This window comes from Equus przewalskii, chromosome 3, assembly GCF_037783145.1.
Source record: "Equus przewalskii isolate Varuska chromosome 3, EquPr2, whole genome shotgun sequence".
NCBI classification, from domain to species: domain Eukaryota; kingdom Metazoa; phylum Chordata; class Mammalia; order Perissodactyla; family Equidae; genus Equus; species Equus przewalskii.
In genome coordinates, this window is record NC_091833.1 from 49,172,320 (window position 1) to 49,197,015 (window position 24,696).

Below are 24,696 nucleotides of genomic sequence, written 5' to 3' on the forward strand. Positions count from 1 at the left end.
ACAGAATGCCTCAGTAGGACATTGGACCCCTCTTCCCACAGGCTCCCCTCTACGCTTACCTTATACAACTTCTCCAAGAGCTTGAGAGCTGCTGTAATGTAATTGTTAAACAGCACAGGAATTAAGAACGTCTTTCTTCCCCTCAGTAGATAAACAACCGCGCCTTTATAGAGGTTTACCAGCTTCATGAAATATTTCGGGCACACCTGAGACCACCAGTTATCTTTAGAAAGAAAGAAGAGACATATTTCAACATGTAATCTTGATCAATGTTGATGTCTTCTGCCTACTAGCTAAAAACCGCTCCCGGCTAGAAGATGAACATTAGTCTAAAATACAGTTTCTCAAAACTGACTTTAAAAAGAATCCATTGAAGCATTTCTGGAGAGACCAGCATCTGAACAAGAATGCCTGCAGCTATTCTGTAAAGCTTGATCTGACTTTCTTCCTCAAAGACTCATTCAGAAGGCTAATCTAAAAGTTCCATTCCAAGAAGACATGTGGACAAGACGCTAAGGCACATATTTTGGGCAGGAGCATTCACATATCCTAATCCTTTCACAGCCCTCTTGTCAGCTGCCACCTAAATCCTGTACCACAGACACAAAGGACTACATGCCCCAGAAGCAGTACCACTGTCAACTATTCCTTCAAGAGGCATAATCAGCAGAAAAACTATTTCTGTTTCTCACCAAACAACGCTTTCTCATAACCAGACAAGAAGACTATACTTGTCAGAAATAAATTCAGCCATACTAAAATATTTAAAGAGCGAAATAACACAATGTCTGAGATTTTAAAAATATATTCCAGCAAAAATAAAGAGGTGGTGGCAGGGGAAATACATAAAGCAAAACGGACAAAATATTGATAATCATGAGTTTCTATGATGGGTACCTATAGTGTTCTATTTTGAGGTATTCTTTTAAATTTAAATCTCTACAACTAGAAGTTAAAAACAAATTAAGTGTAAAACTGAACAATTTTATCTCTTTATGCTATCCTATATGGAAAAAATAAAATTTAAAAAACCCAAAACTTAAAAGTCAGGTAATATTCATTCTTTACTTCATAGTCTATCAGAATATCTGACAAATACGCCCCAAAAGGCTTTTGATCTTAAAAAAAAAAAAATTAAGGACCAACATATTACTAGTGCTTCATTCTGCTTCTATCGTTTACAAAGGTGGAAGCAATGTGGAAAAGCCAGTATTCCATCCTCAGGAACACAGGTCTCTTTGCTCACGGGGAGACCACACTCTGTAACATCCTAGTCCACATGGAACGCAGAAGTTACTGAGTTGCAATGAACACCTAAAAAAAATTTACCAGAAAAACAAAAAAGGAAAAAGCCAGGTGACAGACTTTCTGGGCTCGATTAAAAAAACATCTCAGGCGCTACTCCCATGAGAGACACTCTCCAATTCACTGAGGAACGGAAGGTTCTTATCTCAGCAAAGTGTCCGTAGCCTGCAAAAATCAGTGTGGACTCAACTGTCCTAAAAAAGAAAAACAAAACAAACATTTGGTAAGTCTCCACTAGGTCATTTTCTTCCTCTCCTTCTTTGGAGACTGTATCATCAAAACTGTTCATTTCATTCCCACCCCCTAAATTAGCTATAGGAGAAAGAGCAGCAGATGGACACTAATTTTTAGGGCACTATTAACTACCAGCAAGTGTAGGAGGAGAAAAAATAGTTTAAAGTTGGATAACCTAACTTTGTGAATATTTAAAAATCAAGATTAGTCTGGCATGAATCATTTCAAATGACCTAAATAATGGTTCAATTTGTTCAAATTGAAAATATGGCTTGTTAGAAATTAATAGCAAGGAAAGGAAGGTTTAAATGTTAAGGATATTAAAACGGCAACAAACAGATCCTTGGATCTCAATCCACCGAGAGCCAGTGGTCACACCAATAAAATAAAAAGCACAAAACCACTGGTATTGAGTTTAGCAAATTCACCTAAAACTTTGCTAGGGTTTGTATCCAGCCGCAGAATGGCCATAGCCAGGGGAATAGTCAACGTTATGTAATACTTGGAATCCTGGAGCAGGGGAAACTCAGGTAGTATTAAATAGATTCTCATTGCTTCAACATCTGGTGGTGAACTCGACAACTGAGGAATCAGGCAACTTTCAAAGCTGTTTAAGATCTGTATGAGAGAAAAGAGTATTGAGCAATTCAAACACACCTGAGATCTAGTTACCTTATCTCTAAATTTATAAGCTATCTGATGGACTCGCAGCTCTCATTCACTCAGTGTGCACTGAGGATCTACTAAGAGCCAGGCTCTGGTCCAGGTGCTCAGGAGGCATCAGTGAAAGGAAAAGCCAGAGACCCCTGCCTGTGCAGACTCACACTCTGGAGGGGCATTTCCTTAGGAAGATATAAGCCAAAGAGAAAGCTAAAGGTAGGTCAAATCCCCAAAGTGAATACTTTACAGAGTTTAAGATTTATACAAGACTTTTGCCTTTTCATATTACTCTTGTTCTTCTCTTGAAAGTTGAATTAATACAATGCAAAAATGCGTTCTTAAGCATACACTTTGTAATGTAAAGAACACACCTGTTCCAAAATCATGGAGTGCTGGGAATTCATTAACTTCTCAAATAACACTCGAGTTGAGTTCAGGTCAATCCCAGGGATTTTGGGACTTGTTTTAAAATGTTCATCAATTCTAAACAAAAACAAAACGAGTGTGTAATAAAAGAAAAACAAAGCAAAGACTCTGATAGGAATTACAAAGAGGTAAACAAAATAGTTTGTCCACATTGATCTGATTTAAATTTGACCTGCCAGACATGACACACAAAAATACTACATTTTGGGGAAGCTCAACAGAATAAACCTCCCTGGAATCTTTTTTAAGATATTCTTAAAATAGTCATGTCTTTTTTCCTTCAAGTCAAAGCACAAGGATGATCATGTCAATATGAGGCTGTCCTGAAGTTTATAAGTAGGGTGCTATTTCCCTGATGTGCTCTTGTGTTTTTGCCTTTTTCTGTAATTGTGAGACATGAAACTAGATGCAGGGGCAATGCTTAGGTGCAAAAAACATCCCCTCTGCAAACTGGCCCACTCATCAACAAATGACAAGTAGCACCTTGTTCTTTAAAGCTTTTCCTAACAAAGTATTTAAAATAAAAATCAGATCTACAAAAAACACAAAGCTAACATTTAGATAACGCAAGGATAAAATTACATTCACTCAAGGCCTAACTTCACTGCTACTGTTTTTAGCTTCCCGGCAACTAACCATTTTTCTAACCTTAAATGAAGTCTCAGCCTTTTAGAGACTTAGAGAATGCCTCTCCCACTCTTGAACATACCACATCTATTAATTACAAACAAATTATTTGCAAAGCAGGCTTCTGTTTAGGAGTAATGGACGTATTCAGATAGTTTGAACTCTGTCTGACAGCAGTGTTATAATTTATAAAAACATAGGTAGAGTTTCTAACATTTTTTAAGAAATCATAATTACATGTATTGGGAACCTAAATGGTTAAATCAAGAGGAGATGCTTGGGCTGTGTTTGTTGGGTTTTTCATTGTTGTTGTTCTAAAAGTAAATCTGCCCCAAACAGAAATTAACTCTAGTGCCCCATATGTAACCTTCCGTATGCTTAGAAGTACCCTCTGCTATGCTTATATGTATTTCTTGCTTTGTAAAACTTGTCTCCATTTTAATTGGCTTCCTGCGATGCATTCTGCATAAACTAGAGGAACAGGACTCCTGAAATAGCACAGTTGTCAGTTAAAAAGAAAAAAGGCTTTACCTACAACTTCATGGAATCCATGATACTAAGTATGGATAACCTAACAAATCTGGCCACCAGCCATGTGCAACCTGATAGAAGCTTGACCTTCTAGAACAAGGTTTCTCATCGTTGGTAATATTGACATTTGGGGCCAGATAATTCTTGGTTGGGTGAGTGGGACTGTGAGATGCTTAGCAGAATCCCTTGCTTTTGCCCATTAGATGCCAGTCGTACACCCTCTCCCACTGTAACAACTAAAAATGTCACCAGATACTGCCAAATGTCCCCTGGGAAGCAAAATCACCCTGGTTGAGAACCACTGTCCGAAAAGACCAACATTAGCACAATCCAGAACCTTCTTCCCTAAAGGAAAAGGCTATGGACTGACTCTGAGATGAATTGGATGAGTTCATTCCAGCTGCCCTAACGTTACAAGTAAATGACTCTGCAATCTCTAACTGTAACTGAAGAGAGTTTCTGAAGCAATCTCTTGCAGCCCAGTTAGAGACACAGTTGGGGGGAGGGGGAATGATTCACACACAGAACTGAAGTCTAAGTCATCAGCCTGGTCACTGGCAGAAAAGGACTGAGAGGTGGTCAGGACTTGAGATCACCACAGACCAAATCCCATGACGAGGCCCTTCTGCTGCGTCAGGAGGATATTTGCAGAAAGGATGAGGCCCATCAAAGAAACACTCTACTTACTACCTGGGAGTTCAGCCCAGTGTCACTTCCTGGTGAGCGGCTAGACTTGAGTCCAAGGAGGCCCTGGAGCCTCCTTGGAACCTCCCCATAAGCTCATTCTCTTTGAGAAAAAAAAAACTATGGGAAAGCAAACCAAATAATCTAAGGAGATTATTTCAAAAATTAAGAATTTAAGAACAAATACTGTACACATAGTGGGGGTAACATTTTAGAATACCCTGAAATATCTTACTTTTCATTATACCAACTCTTCTCTGAGACAGTCTGTCTCGATGGTAATCTGCATCTCTGCCAACCAGGCATGAATCAGCACTGCCCTTCCTCATGCCCTCTCACTCATCATTATTAGACATTCCAACTTTTACACAAATCATGAGCTTATCCACCAAATTAAGGCCAACCACCAAAGAGAGCAGAAGTTTTTCACAGCCTTTGCTGAGTACGTATTTTCACCACATATGGGTATTTTTTAAGATTCTAGGTCACTTACTTTTTTTCAAGAAAGCTTCCATTCCAACAGGCTGCAGAAGATAATATCTGAACAACACCACTGCTCAGAAAGAAAAAATAAGGGAAGCTTTTAATAATTACAAATAAATGGTTATTTAATCATCAGCAAGATTAGTCACCTATTCCAGCGTTTCATTAACAGCCGCTCTTGCCTACTCAGGTGAAGGCCTGGACAACGTACCTTCTTTAGAAAAACGTTGTGTCACATCTCAAAATGGCTAAGAACTTAAGTTTTCCAAAAGTCATGTCAAAATAAAAAGAGTATCAAAGCCACCAAAAGAAAAACTCTTGCTCGTGATAATGACCTTGAACACTCTCCTGCCACCAACCATCTAAGACATGCCCCACCTCACCTCCAAACGGGAACACAAAATAAAACCAAAAAAGAGAAGCTGAGCTGTTATTTACCAAACACAGAAAGTATCTTTGCAAATTAATAAGTGAATAACCACTTCCTTCTATTTTGTTGCCCATCTAAGAAAGAAACTAAAAATAAGTGAAACGAGTGTTTATTCCTATTATCTAGATTACACAGGTTTTGGGAAAATAGCTAGTGTCCGAGCACTCAGAGTGAAACTGCACGTCAGGAACCCCAGACCCTCTCATTTAGTATAAGGTCCGGGGGAGGAATAAACAAATGCATGGTGGAGGAGGGCATCACAGCGACTTCTGCTCATCATAGAATCTGGGTCGGGAAAGATTTCAGAGATCATTTCTTCCAACCCTTCATTTCATAAAAAGAAAACAGAGGACCAGTAAAGCGTCAAGGTCCCAGCAAGATGAGTCTACAGTCCCCCTGACCCTCCTGCGGCGAGTCTCGTCCCCTCCCCTTCCCCCGCCATCTTCCAGCCTAAACTCCTTGGGAGAGCCACCCAAAGCTTAATGGGATTCTGAGAACCGCCACAGAGGCATTCTAGGGCATTCCCAATGATCTCTCATTCAGAAAGTTGCTACCTGGTGTGCCCTAGAGTTTAGAGCCCTGGTGTTTGCCCCACTACAATCTATATCATAAAGCAAGATGTACTACATACATTTCTAGGAATGACCATCACGTAGTACAGAGCATGATTCATTTGTTCCCAAGAATTAGACTGCAGAAAAATGGAAATGCCAAGGAAAGCCAATAAAATGTGTAAAAATGAGCAGAAAAATAATTCTCCTTTAAGCATAAAATAAACTTGATAAAAGGCCTAAATCCAGTTTACCATACTTTTTCCTCTACTTGACACTGAATTACCATCTCGACTAATCATTCTGAATGTGAGAGTGCCGGAAATTATTCAGATTAGGTAAGATAACAGGTCACTTCCATTTCAGATGCCCTGGAACATGCATGTGAAGAAAGAAACTCTTGCAGTTAAACAACACTAACACTAGGGTTTCCCAGCAGAAAGACCAACTCAGGCCTCATCAGTCAGGATTTCTAAGATCTGAAGAAGGCAGGTTGAGGAACAGACTTCGTGAGAGAGCAGGGGACAAGCTTCCATGTTATTTGGGGCTCAGGGCATCAAAACGCTGAATAAATGTGTGGAAAAAAATGATCCCCTAAAATGTAAAACTCCCTTTATATTCACACCCTCAACATCGAAGTAGAGAAAATCACTTAGCTAGAAAGTTCCAACACACTTTGAAAAAAATAAAATGAAAACAAGCAACCACATACTTGATTGTATTTGCGTTGTTGTGTTCTGAGAGTTTTTGTCTCCAAACTGCTATAGTTTCATCGTTTATTAAACTGGTGTAATGTGCTTGGTTCATCGTCCTGAAGTCAACAGCAGGAGAAGAATTCTGGAGGTTTAAATATAACAGTAGAAAAGAGAAATTACATAACAGCATGGATCTTTTCTGCTCTCCTCTCCCCACATATCTCCACTTTGTGTTTCACTTAAGTATAGGAGCTGGGGTGCCCAGACACTCCCACCCTTCACAATGGAGGCACTCACTCCCCGGCTGCCGAGCAGGTAAGCCCCTGACAGCTCCCAGCTAGGCTGCTCTGCAGGAATTGCCCTCGGCTACCGCTTCACTCCATTCACATCCAGGGGCACGTACAGGTGTGGCACAGAGGCCCAGCCCTTTGTCTCCTCTCAGGACTGGCTGAACGGCCATCCCAACTTCAGAGCTCCCAGGAGACTGGCTGAGGCCTCTGTTACCCTCAACTGCAGTTCAGCTTCTCCTCCTGCCCAATCCCAGCTCCTTCATCCCCAAGTAGATGCTGTTCTAGAGTGCACTCCTCTCAAGAAATTTCTGAACATTAATCTCTGTCTCAAGAGTGTTCCCCAAAGAGAGCAACCCCATACGGCTTTCCCAGACTTCTTTCCCCTATGCTTTGAACCACCATAACATCAAGGCTTTTAAAGTACTAATCACTTGCCATAACTGTTCACCAAACTCCAACAAAAAGTATCATAACAAGTCAGAGTTCAGTTATAATTTATATTGCAAATAATCTAGGAAAACTTAATGCCTCTTAATTAAGCATATGGCTATAAATTTATAAGAAATGTAGCAAAAATGACAAGTCAATAATGGCCTTGAAAATTCCAAATGCTGCCCAGCACTGTACACCCTTTATTCAGCGAGATTAAAAAGACAACAATATGAGAACTTTTGTTTTCTAAAATTGTTCTTTTTCAACTTATTTTGCCCAAATCCTGTTCTTGATCTAGAACTAAGAAAAAGTTGAACGTGTTTTATATCTCCTATACTTGTCACTAGAACAGAGGAAAAAAGTAGTATTAAAGCATTGATCAGGTGATCATTTTCTCCTCCTTTCTATCTACACATAAAAAGACAACTTCAAATTTTCCTGGTTACTTTCCCATAGTTATTAGTTAAGATATCAATATAAGGGGGAAAGGAGGAGGGCATGTGACAAATCAGAGATGCTTGCATGGGAGGATCAGAATTTGCCACCCCAAATGTGTCTCTTTGGTTTATTTTTAAGAACAAAAGACTCTGAAAGAAACTTTGACCTTCCCCCTGACTACCTAAAAGAATTTAAGATAGAAGCCCTGTTCCAGGCAGGAGCTAAAACCATAAGATAACTATAGTATAACATAAACTAGGTGTGGTAGACAGGGAGGAAATCAGCAATGGCCTTTTGGTTGAAGTCCTCTCCATCTTTCATTGTCTTTGTGAAGCACAGTCAACTTTGTCTATCAAACATTTGCTTTTCCATCTCCATGTAAATTGCCTTCCTTCCCTTTGAAGTCCCAAACCACTACCCCCAATATCTTCCTTTGTCTTTAGCTAAAGATGGTATTTAAGGTAGTGGCTTCTGCTATTTTGGCAAGTTACTCAGATTTCCTGGGTTTCTCCCATGTACACATGCTATTAAACTTTGTTTGATTTTCTCCTGTTACTCTGTCTCATGTCAATTTAATTCTTAGATCAGCCAGCAGGACCTAGAGGGTAGAGGAATAGTTCTTACTCCCCTACACTTGCCAAGAGTTTTGATCATTTAGTTCTTAATTATTTTATTAAAATGGCCACAGACATCTACTGAGAGAACAAAAGTCCTCTTGAATTACATAGAGAAAAATCTTTAGTCAAAGTGGACATTTGAGCACACACAAACAAGACTACCTCTCTACCCTGGTCTTAAAACCATTGTTATTACATAAATTTTGATTATTTCCCCCACTCAAAGGGGTAACTGAACACAGACACTAACATATACTTACAATAAAACATAAACATGGAACTATTTTCTCATTCTTCACTGCATGTCTAACAAACCAGATGCCTTGGATGAAGTATAATCTCAGAATCACTTAAGGACCCAAGAAAAAGCATCACTTTTCTCTGCCTTCTCATTACATACAGGCCGAAAAGAAAAAATTGGTCCAGGTCAGTGTTTCTCAACTTTGGCTGCACTATGGATCACCAGAGCTTCCAAAACTTCAGACAGCCAAGTCACATCCTAGATGGATTAAAGCCGAATCTCTAGAGGCATCAGTGTCTTTTACAGACCCTGGGAGATTTCAATGGGCAACCAAGGGTGAGAATAACTGTTCTTGGAAAAAGAGGATTATGTCACCTAGCAGGCCTTGAGGCAGGCAGGCAGATGCAGATAGACACACACACACACAATCCCCATCATGCCGCCTCTTCAATTCTATTCAGTGAACAAGATGAAAGAAAAAAAGAGAGGCCATGGTTTACACTCACTCAATTGCCAGGACCTAGAATCACATGCAGCAAAGGAGCATCTGAACATAACTCCTCGCCCCCTCTTCCACCTCAGGGCTAGCATTAATGAATGAGGCAGCATTTTATATAAATGGGGCCTGTCACTACACAGACGCTTTTTCCCTGGTTCTTTAAGTGATTCTTCAAGCAATATGGTAACGGGTAAACACATGATTTGATCAGTCTCTGTATCGAAACAAATGTCTATGCTTAATGGCTTAGGCAAAGGGGCATATGTTTAAGTTTTTAAATGAAAGAACGCACCTTCCTAAGTAATACTCTCTTTTTAGTTTCTTTTTTTCTTTGTTATCTTACATTTTTTAACGCGGACCACTCTCATCAGTTGTTTAAACTTTAACCTGCCCTGTTTTCACTAACACTACATACCTCACCTTCTTCTCATCAATGTTTTGTTTGCTAGTCACAACAGTGGTAATTACAGGAAGTTTAAAATCCAACTACAGGGGGCCGGCCCTGTGGCTGAGTGGTTGAGTTCACATGCTCCGCTTCGGCAGCCCAGGGTTTTGACAGTTGGGATCCTGGGCGTGGACATGGCATTGCTCATCAGGCCATGCTGAGGCGGCGTCCCACATGCCACAACTAGAAGGACCCACAACTAAAATATGCAACTATGTACTGGGAGGACTTGGGGAGAGGAAGGGAAAATAAAAAATAAAATCTTAAAAAAAATATCCAACTACATATACTAGACTCCATATTTATAAAAGGAATGAAACTAAGTTTTATGTTGAATTTCACAGGAAAATTCAAGTCAGTTTCTTAGGGAAACGAATAACTTCAAATTCTACTACTTGTGGACAAAAAGTTCTTAACTGCAGATTCAGTGCTTTTCATGCTTTGCTTTATTGGCTTCTCGAAGAAATACAATAATTTCAGCTTTCCTCAAGATTTCTCTGTGAAGTACTGAAGCTGGGCCTAAAATAGGTCTAAGGCAACAATTCCAAATCACCCCAGATGGTAGCACCAAACTGAACCTTCTCCAGGCTCCTGACCTGGAAAAAATCGAATTGTCCGTTTCAGCTGTGTTCCAACCAGCAGTCTCAGGCTCCACCCCTACCTTGTCTACCACAATGACAGAATCATACTGACTAGAAGGCAAGAAGGTTGCATATTTAAAGACGGCAAAGTATCAGACTAACGGGGAGAGCTTCCTTGTTTGCACAGTTCCTCATTTTCTTCCCAACCAATTCTGATTCTTTTATCATCACCAAAGGCCCTTCCCTGCTCCTCCAGGAGAGGACAGGATCACTGCACCACATATGGTTGGTCCTCCCTAAATGTGTGTTGAATAAAAGCAGGACAGGTGAGGGAGAGGAGAGGAAGGAAAGCACAAGAGGAGGGGAGGGAGTGAAGGGCAAAAAACAAGTTTGTGGTGCTGATTTCAGACTGATTTCCCTTATCCAGGAAGAGGGGAATGAATTAAAGCTCTGTCTCAGATACCTGGACCACACTTCTACCTTCAACCCCAAAAGATACTGGAACGTCATTCCTCCTGACTCACCTGCTCCAGTGATGCAGCAGACATTACGAGGGAGATTTTAGCGCAGTGCTACGAGCAGATTATAAGTAAGAAAGGATACCTGAATATTGTGGTATCTCTTATATTTAATATATACTCAATCATATCAAAGAAACTTACCAAGTTCTCAAATACCTAGCATTTGTTGCTACTTCATGGGGAAGGAAAGAAATGGAAAGTCAAACAACGCCAAAGTATGAACTTTGTAGGCCTCTTTAAATCTCTTTTGAAACAAATATAGATATAAATAATTTTAAATTATAAATTAAAACTCGATGATTAAAATACCAGGAAAATTACTGGCACTTCAAGGGAGCAAAACAGGGATAACTTCTTCAAGGTTTAGTTCGCTTATTTTAATAACATAAAATTGGTAGAAACAAAGAGTAACACTGCTCTCATGTAATTATTTTTTCATGTAAGTATTTATTACTATAAATATTGGTTCACCATCACTCCACCCCCAAGACAATAGTCAAAAGAAAATTTTACCTCATATTTGGAGCAAAGTACAAAAGTTTGGTCTCCTCCAGAGAAGATCTGCTTAACTATATGATATTTAAAGCGATCTGTCAAAAAAATTTTCAACAGTACATTTTTCAATAATTAAAGTTTTTCCTTGATTCCTTTTTCTAATATTCCAAAATATACTTCAGAGTGGTTTCCTATCCATTTTAATTATTTCAAAGAAGAAACTGTCTCTCTTGGCTCTCTGCCCAGGACTGTTTACTTCAATTAAAAATAAATATACAAAATGTCACCCTCCACTCTAACCCTACCCCTGCCCCCTCCCCAACCATCAGCTAATCCTGACCTCGTTTCTATTTTTCACTCTAACTCTGTTATGCCATTGATCTGAAATTTAAAATGATCACTACTATAAACGGTAATATATGCCTAAGATATAATGCAAGATCTGAGTGTGGGGGTCCCTGGTCCCTTCAGGATGAAGCTTGCCATATAAGGACCTCCATTTCCTTCTCCCTGCCTTATCTCCCATCACACTGCATCCATGGGGACACTGTGATACAGCCACATTGCTTTTATCACATCTCCAGCCTTTTCCTTCTACCACCCCCAGTGCACACGGTGTTCTCCATGAAGGGCGCCTCCTAGAGCATGATAGGAACAGTGCTCCTGGAATTGTGGAATTCTGTGGTACTCACCACTGCCCACTCCCTCATAGTCCTCTACCTGGCTAACTCCAAATCATCCTTTAAGACACAGCTCAAACTTCCTCTAACCGGAATACTCCTTGATGCCTTCCTCTGTGCTCCCAACATTACCATGAAGGTTCCTAAAACCACAGCATTTACATAATAAATTGAAATTTACCTACTTATGTTATAAAATCACTTTGGCAAACATCCAAGCAAAAATTTATGATCACATGAGTTAGGTTGTAATTAAACTTCAAAAACTTAGTTTCAAATTAACCTATAAAACACCTGAGTTTTCAAAATTGGTATATTTCTTTAACAGATGCATTCCTAGCATGAGTACACCCTGGAGAAAAAGAAATTTAGAAATGACAGAGAAGAGGACACGAAGCCATTTTTTCACTTTTGAGAACATCACCAAAACAAAAATCTTGTTTATTTTATATTTTAAGTTCCACTATATTTTCACATGCTCATATATTCACTCCATAAATATTTATTGAGTGAGAAGTTTGGGCCAGGCCCTGTGCTATATATATGCTAGGTTTACAAAGAGGAAAAGACTCAATTCCTGTCCTTAAGTTTCTTATAATCCAGTAGGGAGCTGATGATGGTTATTATTAAAAAACAAATCCTGATAAAGCTGTAAGTGTGTCACTGTATAGTCTCCAAAATCAAAAGTAACTATTAAATCATGCTGCTTTTTAATGCCTCTGCAGCTCCAGGGCAGCCTCTGGATTTATTATTTCATATCACATATTGAGTTTGCCTTATTTTGATTTCCCATGAAATGGACACTGTGCTATTTAACTATTTTTTAAGAGAAGAAAAAAATGGCATAAAAAGAACTGTCATGTTATGACCAAAATAGCAACAACAGCAAAGGGAAGGTACCACAGCACAAGCATTAAGAGCACAGGCGTTAGAATGACCTGGGTTTAAATCCTGTCCCCAGAACCCCTGTGATCTTGGGCAAGTTACTTAACCCCCTTACGACTCAGTTTCCTCATCTCCAACATGGGGACAACCACCGCTAGTTGTTCTCAAGGATGTTTTGAGTGCTCAGCATAGTATGGAACCTAGTTAGGCACTCAATAAACATTAACTTTTATGATTAGCAACGATAATAATTAAAATTTATACAACACCACCAAGGTCCTTGGGGCCAAAATAACATTTTCTGCTTTATTTATTCTCTAGGATCTCAACTACAGAGCCTCATGCATAGTTAGTACTCAAACACTTGCTGATTGATGTTAAAATACCTCATATTCATTCCCTCCAAAAGACCTCAGGGTAAAAAGTAGAAACATGCTCAAAAAACAATTGTTTTTATCATTTAAAATATCATTAAATTCCAATGAAAATCACTCTTACCAGCTCTGGCTGAAAGCTGGCCACTGTGGGCAGCCCAGTAACCTTTCACAGGAGATGGGCACTTCACGTTACAAGTGTGTCCAGTTCCTAATTGACCTCTTGCTCCACAACCAAATGCATAGATGAGTCCAGAAGAAGGCACGAAGGCTAGGGTGTGTTGTCTGGGGAAAAACAATTCAAATGAACTCACAGCTTAGTCTCTACTGATATGGACATACACTCAGACTTTCAACTGCCACATGTGGGCACTGCGATTCCTAGGAGTGCCCCTAGAAATCCTCCCCCATGTTTACATGTGACTCTGTGCAGTGGGTGGCTCTCCATAATACTATCCTTCTCTGACACTTGAGGTCATGGGGAGGATGGCAAGACTTGGAAAGAGCTGAATGGCCTGCTGCATTTGGCCTTTGGGATGAGAGGGAAGAAGCAGGGTGAACCAGGCAAAATTTCCAAGAAGTTCTTTGAGGCTCCCTCACTTTACTTTCCTCAGGTCTTCCCCACATCCTGCTGCTCTTTATCCCAAAAGAAGCCTAATGTCCCCATGATGCTGTGCTTATCTAAAACCCTTCCTTGCCACACCCTGCTCAGATCTGACTCTCTCCACACATTCACTGTAGATGTGCATGCAGTTAAGATTTCTTAAAACGAGGGTGGTTAGGTCTAACCGCATTCTCCATCACGACAAAGACAAGATCCATTCCTGGGGCTTAAGAGATACCAGGAAGCTCTTAGTAGCACTCACCTGCCACAAGCAATCTGAGTGACTTCACTGCCCATCAGCTCTAGAACTCTTCTTGGATTAACCTCGTCATTCATAGAGTCATGTCCAAGTTGCCCGCAGGAACCAGCACCAAAGGTAAACACACCTCCACTCTAAGAAGGAACACACACCACGTGACCGCAGTCTCTGAGTTTGAGGGCACTCCTCTAAGGCTTTCTGTACACAAAGTTCACACCACAGTGGTCTGACAAGAACACCACGCTCACTAGATACTCAGTCAAAATCACTTCTTTGGAACGTTCATTAAATAGAAAAATAATCAAAAAGGAACTTAAGACTACATCTTTAGGAAACAAAGATGGCACTGCTCAAGGGAACGTGCATCCTCTGTAAATTTTGAAAATTTTTTAAAAGTACAATGATGTGTTAGGAAGCAAAACAAAAAAAGCAGAAACAAAGAGGTGAAATGAGATGATTTTGCATGATCATTCATATTTAAGAAATTAAAGTCTCCACAAACTCCTTGGCAAGTAAGATATTTTTAGCAGCTGTACTTGAACAAATTCTAAGGTATTTTATTAATGTGAATCTATAATAGTATTTGTTCAACATGAAATACATTTATCTCTAGATGTGACTGCTTCAGAAGCAAAAGAAATAGGTTGATATTTTAAAACATTAATTACATTGCTCTTTCTTTTTTACATATTTAAATGGCTTGTTTTAAAGGAACACAGAATGTTGCTATATATATTTTAAGGTTATTTATAGTGAACTATTTTTAAACACCATCACTACTCTCTCTAAAAAACACTATCAAAAATAACAAAGCAATGAGAATCATCCATGTCATACCCAGCACCGAAGCGCCACAGAACAAACCAGAACACTCCAGAGTCCCTTACTTTTGTGAGAACTGCTGTGTGTTCTTCTCCACAACTAATATAGACAACTTTTTGCGTTCGTAAGAGTTTCACATGGCAAGGAGACTCTCGATCTAGAATAAGATAAATATCAGAATGTCACTACCATTCGCCATTGAGATGAAATATACACAGCCATCTTAGCATGAATTTGGGGTCCCCTCGGATTCCTGACTCACATATTCAGCTCTCTGCCTGCACCTCCACTTGGATGTCTAACAGACATCTCGTTTTTAATATATCTAAAACCTAACTCATGGTGTCACCACATTCCTCGACTCTGCCCACCCACCCTCTGCCCCCCACACACACACACACACACACACACAGTTTTCTTCATTTCATAAATGGCAACCTTATCCTTTCAGCTTTTCCTCTCTTTATTTCGAACCACACATCTAACAATGAGCAAAACCAATTAGCCTCATCTTCAAAGTATATACAAAATCTAACTTTATTCCCACTACCTCCAAACTGGTCTTCCGGGAACATGGACCCACTATAGCCAAAGTCAAACTGGATCACTCTTTTCCTCAAAACCCTCAGTGTCTTGCTCTCTCACCAAGAGAAGAAGCCAAAATCCTTACCCCGCCCTACAGAGCCCTACACAAATGGCCCTACACCACCTCTCTGACTTCCTGCTTTGCTACTCTTCCCCTGGCACACTCCACTCCACTCTTGAGCACACCCCATACCTTCCCACCTCAGAGCCTTCACCTGTCCTGTCCCCTTCACCCAGATATCTACACGTCTCATTTCCTACCTGACTTCTTACAGGGCTCTGCTCAAACATCATCTTATCAGAGATGCCTTCCCTGACCACCCTACATAAAACAAGAAACTTTACCCTCAAACCCTCTGACAGACTATCTATTAACTGGTTTGTTGTTTGCTTCCACCCACTAGCAGACACTGAGCCAAGGTCTTATCTGTTTTGTTTGCTGCTGTACCCTTAGCACCTAACATGGGTCCAGCACATAGCAAACCCTCAAGCAGCATGTGTTAAACAAACGAATGTGCTTTTGAACCAAAGAGATACATATGAAGTTTACCTACCTTCTTCATCACTGAGCCCTAGCTGCCCTGCATTATTCATCCCCCAGCCAAAAACGGCTCCTGAGAGAGACAGGGCAAAGCTGTGCGCCCCTCCTGCAGCCACCTGAGCCAGCGGGATCCCCTCCAGGGACCTCACCCTCTGCGGGCTGGCTTGGGAGGGGAACTCCTTCCCCAGGCCCAACTGCCCGTGGCTGTTCTTTCCCCACGTGAAGAACTGACCATCTGAAATAAGAACAGGATAACTGGAATTACCAGAAATGATGCAAGTTCCAGCCACAAAAATAATATCATTAGAACAATATGGTTATCCAGTAGGATCATTTGTTAATTGATCCCCTACACACACCAAACCGGCCCAAGAGCAAGGGAGCCGAGACATTTCATGCTGTAAGACGGCCATAAGCAAAACTCCCACCTGTCCTGACAATGGAGTGGTAAGCTGAGTCTTACTACCCTTCAAAGGCCATGAACACTTATGCAAAGAAAAAATTAAATGTTTATGTCAATTCAGTTTTGATGGAGAGTTACCAGGCTTAGATCTACTCAGCAAGCTGAACTCGTTCTGATCACCCCAAGACCACAAGACCCAGGACTTCAGGAGGTCCAGCTATGACCTGGATTATAGCACAGAGCATCAAGCAAGACATGCAAGTGCAGACTTCCCCTCAAATTTATTCTAACATAAAATACAGCATTATTTGCTGGCTTAGGTTTCTCTAACTCCTTTTTTAAACTTATTTGGGAACTTCATGGTGGAATGTAGCTTGATAGTGTACTGTGGCTGAGAAAAGCCAATCTTCTGTATGCTCAAGAACACAAGTACAGTCTTGCTTCCTGCTCCTCTTCCACCGCAAGAGAGTTGGGGCAGCAATGATGACCACCTTCTTCATCATCCACACCCTGAAAAAGTATGAGCTACACAAAGGCTGACTGAGACCTGCCACTGTCCTACAGGAATGCACAGATCCTGACCAGTTAGTCAACGGTTTCCAGTTAAATAACATCACACAAAAATGCAAAGAGAAACTGTTGCAAAATTAACATAATATTAGCATATATTTTAATATTACATTACCAGCTGCAAGAGCCAAGCAATGCCAGTTGCCACAGGAAACTTGTAATATTGTCTGCTGGTTCAGCTTTTGTATTAACCTAAAACAGAAAAGGCTTTCTTCTTAAGAAGGGTATTCACAAACAATGATCAGACATATTCCCAACTAAATAAAACAGCTGTAATAAATAACACCTTTCCTAAAAGACTTTCAAAAGTCAAATATATAACCTTACATGATATAATTCTCTTAGGTCTTTCACTAACCTCCTGCCTCTCAGGTAGTTACTGTTTAACAAAAAAAACTCTTCAGCATTTAAACCCATTACCACAACCCTCTGTTAATTCCCATGTGTCATCTCCAATTCAGGGACAAATGGAATAAGCTACAGAAGAGAGATGTCTAAGAATATGACTGGTGTCTACATGACTTTCACAATGAGAGCAATGCCATGATCCAGCAATTCCACTTCTGAGTACAGATCCAAAAGAATTGAAAGCAGGGTCCCAAAGAGGTATCTGTATACCCACATTCATAGCAGCATTATTCACAATGGCCAAAGGCCAGAAACAACCCAAGCGTCCATCGACAGAGGAATGGATAAACAAAATGTGACATACACATACAATGGAGTATCAATCAACCCTAAAAAGAAAGGAAATTCTGACACATGCTACAACATGAATGAAACTTGAGGATATGTGCTAAGTAAAATAATCCAGTCACAAAAGGATGAATACTGGATGATTCCACTTATATGAGGTACCTTGTGTAGTCAAATTCATAGAAACAGAAACTAAAATGGTGGTTGCCAAGGGCTGGGAAGAGGAGAAATGAGGAGTTGTTGTTTAATGGGTACAGAGATTAATTTTTGCAAGATAAAAAAGTTCTGGAGATTGGTTATATAACAATATGAATATACAACATTAATGAATTGTGCACGTAAAAATGGTTAAGATAGTAAACGCTATGTGTTATTTTATCACAATTTTTTAAAAAAATAAGGGCAATGCTTCCAAAACTCTGATTCCCCTGGATGGTAAAGAGGAAAATCGAATGACTACTTTTCAAATCCCGCGCCTCTGCTTGCTCCTGTGAAAGACAAAGAACAGTACATATTTCATAGGGTTGTGGTGAGAAGTAAATGAAAAAAATCCATGTGAAGTGCCTGGCACTGCCCAACAGAGGTGGGCAGCTGCCTGGGAGTACCTCCTGCTCTCTATCTGAAGAGTTCCTAAGTTGCCAGGTTCCATACACATTAAGTGTATGCCATGGGAACAAAGGCGTCAGACAGACTGGCCCTCCGGAGACGAGTATCTCAGGAGACAGACAGGGCGGGGGCAGGGGGGTTACTTAGAGAGATTGGCAGATACTGCTTGTATTAATGCTTTGTTTTCTCATTATGAACAAGTTAAAATGGAGTTCACATATCAATTAGTACCACATAGCACCCAACTATTTCTTATTGCGATAATTGTATATTCACAGGCAGCTGTAAGAAATACTAGAGAGATCCCTTGTACACTTGCCCAGTTTCCCCCAATGGTGACATTTTGCAAAACTGTGGTATGATATAACTAGGATACTAACACTAATACAATCTACCAATCTTACTCATATTTCCCCAGTTTTATTTGTACTCATTTCTGTGTATTAATTGTACCACCTGTCTAGGTTCACGTATCGACCACCATAGTCAGGATACTGAAGGGTCCCAACACCAGGAGTCATCCTCGTGTTGTGCTTTCATAACCACTCCTGCCTCCTCCGTCATTGGCCCCTAATGACCACTAATCTATCCTCCGACTCTAAAATTTTGTCATTTCAAGAATACTATATAAATGAAATCATACAGTAGGTAACCTTTTGGGATTGGCTTTTTTTCCCCTCAGAATAATTTCCTGGACATTCATCCAAGTTGCTGCATGTATCAATATTATTGTCTGTAGAAGCCCACTAGTATTTAAAATTGGAAAATACATTACTGCCTAGGGGACCAATGTTCCAGAAATGTTATGCAGGAACAGCCCTTTTTCCTGGTCAGTTTCCACTCAAATTTCCCATAATTCTCCCTTTATGGGCCACCATTACCCTTGTCATAACCTTAACAATCACAGTTGAAGAAGTAGGTCAAAAGGAGAAAGATAAGTAACAGGGAAATGATACCCTTGAAGTGGAGAGTGGGGTACATACAGAGCAAGCATAGACTGTGTTTCACCTGTTCATCTCATTCTGTTCTCCCAATGACTTCAAAGGTAAGCAATATACACTTCCATTTTCAAGTTAGGAAACCAAGGCTTAGATAAGTTAAACAATTTTCCCAAGGTCACTCACCTAATAAGTAACAGAGCCAGTATTAGAACCTGAGGCTGTCTGACCTCAAAGCTACATTACTTTCCACAATACTGAGGTATGAGTTAACAAATTTATTTCAATTAAGCTATAATATAAAATTAGACACAAACCAAAACCTCGGAAGTCATCCATAATTTAGACGTGACCAGAAAATTAAATTGCTACTATAACACAGATCACTTCATTTTTAGAAATGAAATACCATTAAAAATCTTTACTTCAGGCCTTGGTCATCAACAAATGAAATACTTTTGTCGTTAATGTTATAAATCTTTTCCCTAATATTACACACAATTTCATTAAAATATAGCACTCCTTTTTTCTCATTGCCACTCTCCCCCTTCCCCTAAAATTAAATTAATTTTTGGAAGAAATGAATCCAAGGCATTACTTATTCTAAATCAGGAAGTGAGTCAAATCACTCTTACCTCCATGTTCCTCTTTTCCTTAAAAGAGCTTTTGATTAAAGAGACAAAAATATAAGGAGGGCAAAAAGGAAGACAAAGAAGAATATATTGTCCTTTAAAAGAGACAATAATTGGGCAAGGGAGGAGAAGCCACTTATTAAACAGACGCGTACTAAGCAATGTACGTGCTGGGCACCCTTAGCAATGGTGATGCTAAAATGAATAATCCAGGTCTCCTGCCACTGAGAGCTCTCAGCTTTCTATTAAAAATAGCCATTAAATAAACAACTACAAAGAATCTGACAAATATACAATAGGGGTATGCTGTACATTGGTAGTACAAAGGAACAGGAATTAAACAAAGGAAATAAGCTGGTGACCTTTTTTTTTTTTTGAGGAAGATTAGCCCTGAGTTAATATCTGCTGCCAATCCTCCTCTTGCTGCTGAGGAAGACTGGCCCTGAGCTAACATCCATGCCCATCTTCCTCTACTTTATAGGTGGGATGCCTACCACAGCATGGCTTGACAAGCGGTGAGTAGGTCCACAGCCAGGATCCGAACCGGTGAACCCCGGGGCCACCAAAGCGCAACGTGTGAACTTAACCACTGTGCCACCAGACTGGCCTCACTGGTGGCCTCTTTGATCATTAAGAACCCTCAACAAACTGAGACTCAACCCCTAAAAAGTCCGCCTGAAAGTAACTTCAATATGTTGGATGCTTTCTAGTGGTGAAGCAGAATTAAATAAATATTTAAGAGACTCAAAAGCACTCTATTAGTCTTTTTGTGTTAAAGAATGCATGTATATTGGTTATTTCAGCTGTTCATAATGCTTAAGGTAATTTGGCCTATTATAGGTAACAGGTTAGCCTTGTGAGAGTCTAGTTTAAAGTCCTTAATTGAGTAACTGATTTATACTTGCAATTTTCAGTTAAAGGTTAATAAGTCCAGCATGTAAAAAGACACTTTCTTTATTCAAACATTTATCAAGTTCCAGGCACTCTGCTAGCAACTAGGCTATTAGAATAAATAAAGTACAGTGCTTGACCAACTCATTTTTAACTGGAGATAAACTCACTTCATAAATAATTACAATTTTTGTGACAAGTGCTATAAGAGTATAAGGCACAGCAGTGGCACAAAAGAAACAGCAATTAAATGAAGAAAGCAGAAGCAAAAACAAAGAGTCTAACAAAGCAACAGCAGGAAATAGTGTTTACCACAACTGACATTTGAGAACTCAGATTCCTGTCTGTGAAATTCTTACCTGGGCACTGCCACCGCATCCTCAGTAGTCATGAGTCCCAGTTGACCATCGCTCCCTGCACCCCAAGAAAACAGCTGGCCCCGGTCACTGAGGGCCAGATTGTGGGACTCGCCACATGCCACATGGACAATGTGCTGATCTGCCAAAGCTCCAATTTGCTCTGAAAGAGACCAAACCAGAGGAGGAAAATGTATACCAAGAGACAGGAATTACACAGAATTATCTTCCTGGGCAGTTTTGTTTTTCAAAGAAAACCACTAAATCTGTACATTTATAGAGATCATAAATTTTGCATGTTTCTCAAAGTTATCAATATAGAGCCCAGCTACACTGGGTAACACACACACCTGCAGCAGCACACATATCCCAGATGTTCCCTCATGTGCCTTCTCTCCAAGGAGAAGCCTGAAGGTTTACTATTTGGAGACACTGAGCCAGGGAGGTCCAAATGTGAGTGGGAATGAGGCATGTTACTAAGCCAGGGAGGTCCAAATGTGAGTGGGAATGAGGCATGCTACTAACCAAGGGAGGTCCAAATGTGAGTGGGAATGAGGCATGCTACTAAGCCAGAGAGGTCCAAATGTGAGTGGGAATGAGGCATGCTACTAACCAAGGGAGGTCCAAATGTGAGTGGGAATGAGGCATGTTACTAAACAGTGGGCCTGAGTGAAATTCTGCCTGGGAACAATGAGAGCCCTCCCCACAAACCTCCCACTCCCACATCCAGAAACCTTTCTCCCCTCAGTTCCAGAATACAGTCTCATAGACATCTAGCCATGAGATAGGAGGATTTATCTGAGAAAACCGGCCCAAAAGAAAAGACCCACAGATACTGACATTTGTGGGTCCCCTGTTGAAATGTTCAGCTTCCCACCAGTTAACAAATTACCCACACACAGCTCCACTCACATCCTAGTACCTCACTCTTACAAAGAAAAAAGTTAGGCAGGGTTCATCATATATGTGGGGAGAAGTTTAACATGAAAGACATAGAGCAAAACAAACAGAAGAAAATAAACCCTGAAGAAAGAGATGGTGCAGAGATCTGCACAGTTTCACCTGAGAAGGACCTATCGTTAACTACGCTTCAATAAGAAAGAGAAAAGAGAGAGGACCTATGAAGGGCTCAGAATGATGGCTGACAAAAGACCTCCTTCAGGAGCACTTCTTCATCTTGAAATTTCAGAACACCAAAAAAGACTCTCAAAGTTTCTAGAAAGGAAAACAATTTATATACAATAGAATGGGGATCAGAACGGCATCCAATTTCTCAGATGCAATACTGAAAACTAGAAGACAATGGGGCAATGCCTTCACAATTCTGAAGGAACATGACTTCCAATGAAGAATTCTATACCCAGCCAACTATAAATCAAATATGAGGAAAGAGGAAAAGAGAACAATCTTCAGGCGTGTAAGGCTCTCAAAATATTTTACCTCCCATACTGCCTTTCTCAGAAAGTTACCATAAGATCATGCCTCCAAAACAAAGAAAGATTCAGGATCCAGGAAATGGGAATCTTCCATGGAAGAGCTGAAGAATATTTCCAGGACAGCTATGTAGCAGGCCTATGAAGCAAAGTGGGAGAGATGTCTCCTAGGTGAAAAATGAAATACAATCTGATGAGCTTTAGCTTAGTAGGAGTTTTACAGTTCTGTCAAGAGAACATAGAGGTTACTACGCAAAAGAAAAAAAATGAAATAACTCCAGGAAACTCTATGTGCTTTACAGGAAATAAAAGTAGCCATGGTACACAAAGTAACAATAACCAAATAAATATAATTTACATAGTTAAAAATTTAACTGTCAAAATTGATTTAAAAAATCAACTATCTGGGAAAGGATGAGTGTCTAGGGGTAAGGAAGAGGAAAGGATGGGTGGAGAATATAAGAGAATGCTGATCTTCCCCAGTGGGAACTTTCTAGATTATGTACAACATTGAAAAAAAATCAAGAAATAGCATTATAAGCATGTTATTTAGAAATATAAAGGTAGGGGGCCGGCCCGGTGGCGCAGCGGTTAAGTGGGCACGTTCCGCTTCGGTGGCCCAGGGTTCTCCAGTTCGGATTCTGGGTGCAGACATGGCACCACTTGGCACGCCATGCTGTGGCAGGCGTCCCACATATAAAGTAGAGGAAGACGGGCACAGACGTTAGCTCAGGGCCAGCCTTCCTCAGGAAAAAGAGGAGGATTGGCAGCAGTTAGCTCAGGGCTAATCTTCCTCAAAAAAAAAAAAAAAAAGAAAGAAATATAAAGGTAAATACCAAAAGAAAGAGCTAAGAGAGTTGAAAGGGATGGCTTCTGTGAGACTCAAGGCTGCGGACAGGTGAGGCAGGGAGCTGCTATCTGACCTAAACACAGTTTGCGTAAATAAATTATTTGAAAACAAAAATTCTTTTTTTAAATTAGGCAGCTGAAAATATGCTCACGTCAGAGAAACCTCCTGAAAGAAGCTGTAACTCCGGTTGTTCCCATCACCCATCTCCTTTAACCGCTATTGCTACTTGGCCCCACCTCACAACTCAGCCTCACCCCACGCACTGAGAACATCCTTTCTTTACCGTGGAAAAACGTAAAACTCCTACCGAAGTAGCTCAGGTGATTCAGACTCTATTCCTCTGACCAAATTTCCCCCTTGTACCACAGTTCCAGGACTTGGGCAGCTGAGATGTTCTCCCAGGCCTGGGGACCTGGGCTGAGCCCTCAGCCATGGCTAGTACCTGACCTATGCCAGTCATTAACCTTTCCTGTGTAGATGTCAGCATCCAGCCTAACATGACACCAATAACTTTCTCCACAGGCAGACAGGACACTCTCCATCTGATCTGCCACCTATTTCCTTGCCTCAAAGTCTGTCAATAGCCTCTCTCTTGATCTCGTTTACCACAGCTGAGTAGCCTCTAAAGGGCACATCTAGAGCAAGCCCTGATGGTCTAATGGTTAAAGTTCGGTGCACTCCACTTCGGCAGTCCAGGTTCGTTTCCAAGTTGCAGAACCACACCACTCATCTGTCAATGGCCATGCTGTGGTGGCGGCTCACATAGAAGAACTAGAAGGACTTAAAACTAGAATATACAACTATGCACTGGGACTTTGGGGAGTGAAAAAAAGAGAGAGAGAGAGGGAGGAAGATTGGCAACAGATGTTAGCTCAGGGAGAATCTTTAAAAATAAAAAAGGGCACATCTTGATTCCAAGTACCATTTACTCCCAGTCTGGTCAAACCCTAAGCAAACCAATTCCTGTCCCCTCACATATCAGCCACCAAAACAGACACCAAACTATCATTGCCACAACAAAACCTGCAGCCCCAAAGCAGGAGTACTGTTCAGTAATGCAAAGATTTGAGAATTAAACCACTGGTTGTACCAAATCCAATTTATTTTATTTCTTCTAGTCAGAAAACCGAGCTCATCTGATTCAGACTGGAGATGTATTAGAGTGAAATTATGACCCCTCTTCTAGAATCTGCTCCCTAAGTCGGGCAAACGTGCCAATGAATGCTTCATTCACACCTCACTGAATACACCCCTGCCCCAGCTGGGAACATTCAGGCTAGTGCACGTTTCCACATGCAGTCTCTTCTGATTCATTCTGTCAAGACTACACGCTGTATTTTGCAGATCATGACAGAACCTCAACCCACACGTTAAAATAATTAAACA

The 24,696-nt window shown here is 40.5% G+C and overlaps 1 protein-coding gene across 19 annotated transcripts in view; it reads right to left on the bottom strand.

The window, feature by feature from the left end:
• Window positions 1-24,696, bottom strand: part of HERC3 (HECT and RLD domain containing E3 ubiquitin protein ligase 3) — a 98,047-nt gene that overhangs the window by 32,536 nt on the left and 40,815 nt on the right. For 17 of the 19 annotated variants that reach the window (XR_011538114.1, XM_070612659.1, XM_070612661.1 and 14 more), the window contains 12 exons: window positions 21,031-21,190; window positions 17,024-17,100; window positions 15,949-16,170; window positions 14,875-14,966; window positions 13,991-14,121; window positions 13,249-13,409; window positions 11,204-11,280; window positions 6,644-6,768; window positions 4,961-5,020; window positions 2,571-2,682; window positions 1,968-2,157; window positions 60-223 (listed from right to left, as the gene is read on the bottom strand). Coding sequence is in view for 18 of the 19 variants with exons in the window: in XM_070612659.1 (XP_070468760.1) it covers window positions 60-223; window positions 1,968-2,157; window positions 2,571-2,682; window positions 4,961-5,020; window positions 6,644-6,768; window positions 11,204-11,280; window positions 13,249-13,409; window positions 13,991-14,121; window positions 14,875-14,966; window positions 15,949-16,170; window positions 17,024-17,100; window positions 21,031-21,190 (1,571 nt within the window). In the remaining variant the exon portion in view is untranslated. Of the gene's footprint in view, window positions 1-59; window positions 224-1,967; window positions 2,158-2,570; window positions 2,683-4,960; window positions 5,021-6,643; window positions 6,769-11,203; window positions 11,281-13,248; window positions 13,410-13,990; window positions 14,122-14,874; window positions 14,967-15,948; window positions 16,171-17,023; window positions 17,101-21,030; window positions 21,191-22,467; window positions 22,628-24,696 lie in introns of all 19 variants that reach the window. The other 2 variants (XM_070612676.1, XM_070612675.1) reach the window with 1 other exon arrangement.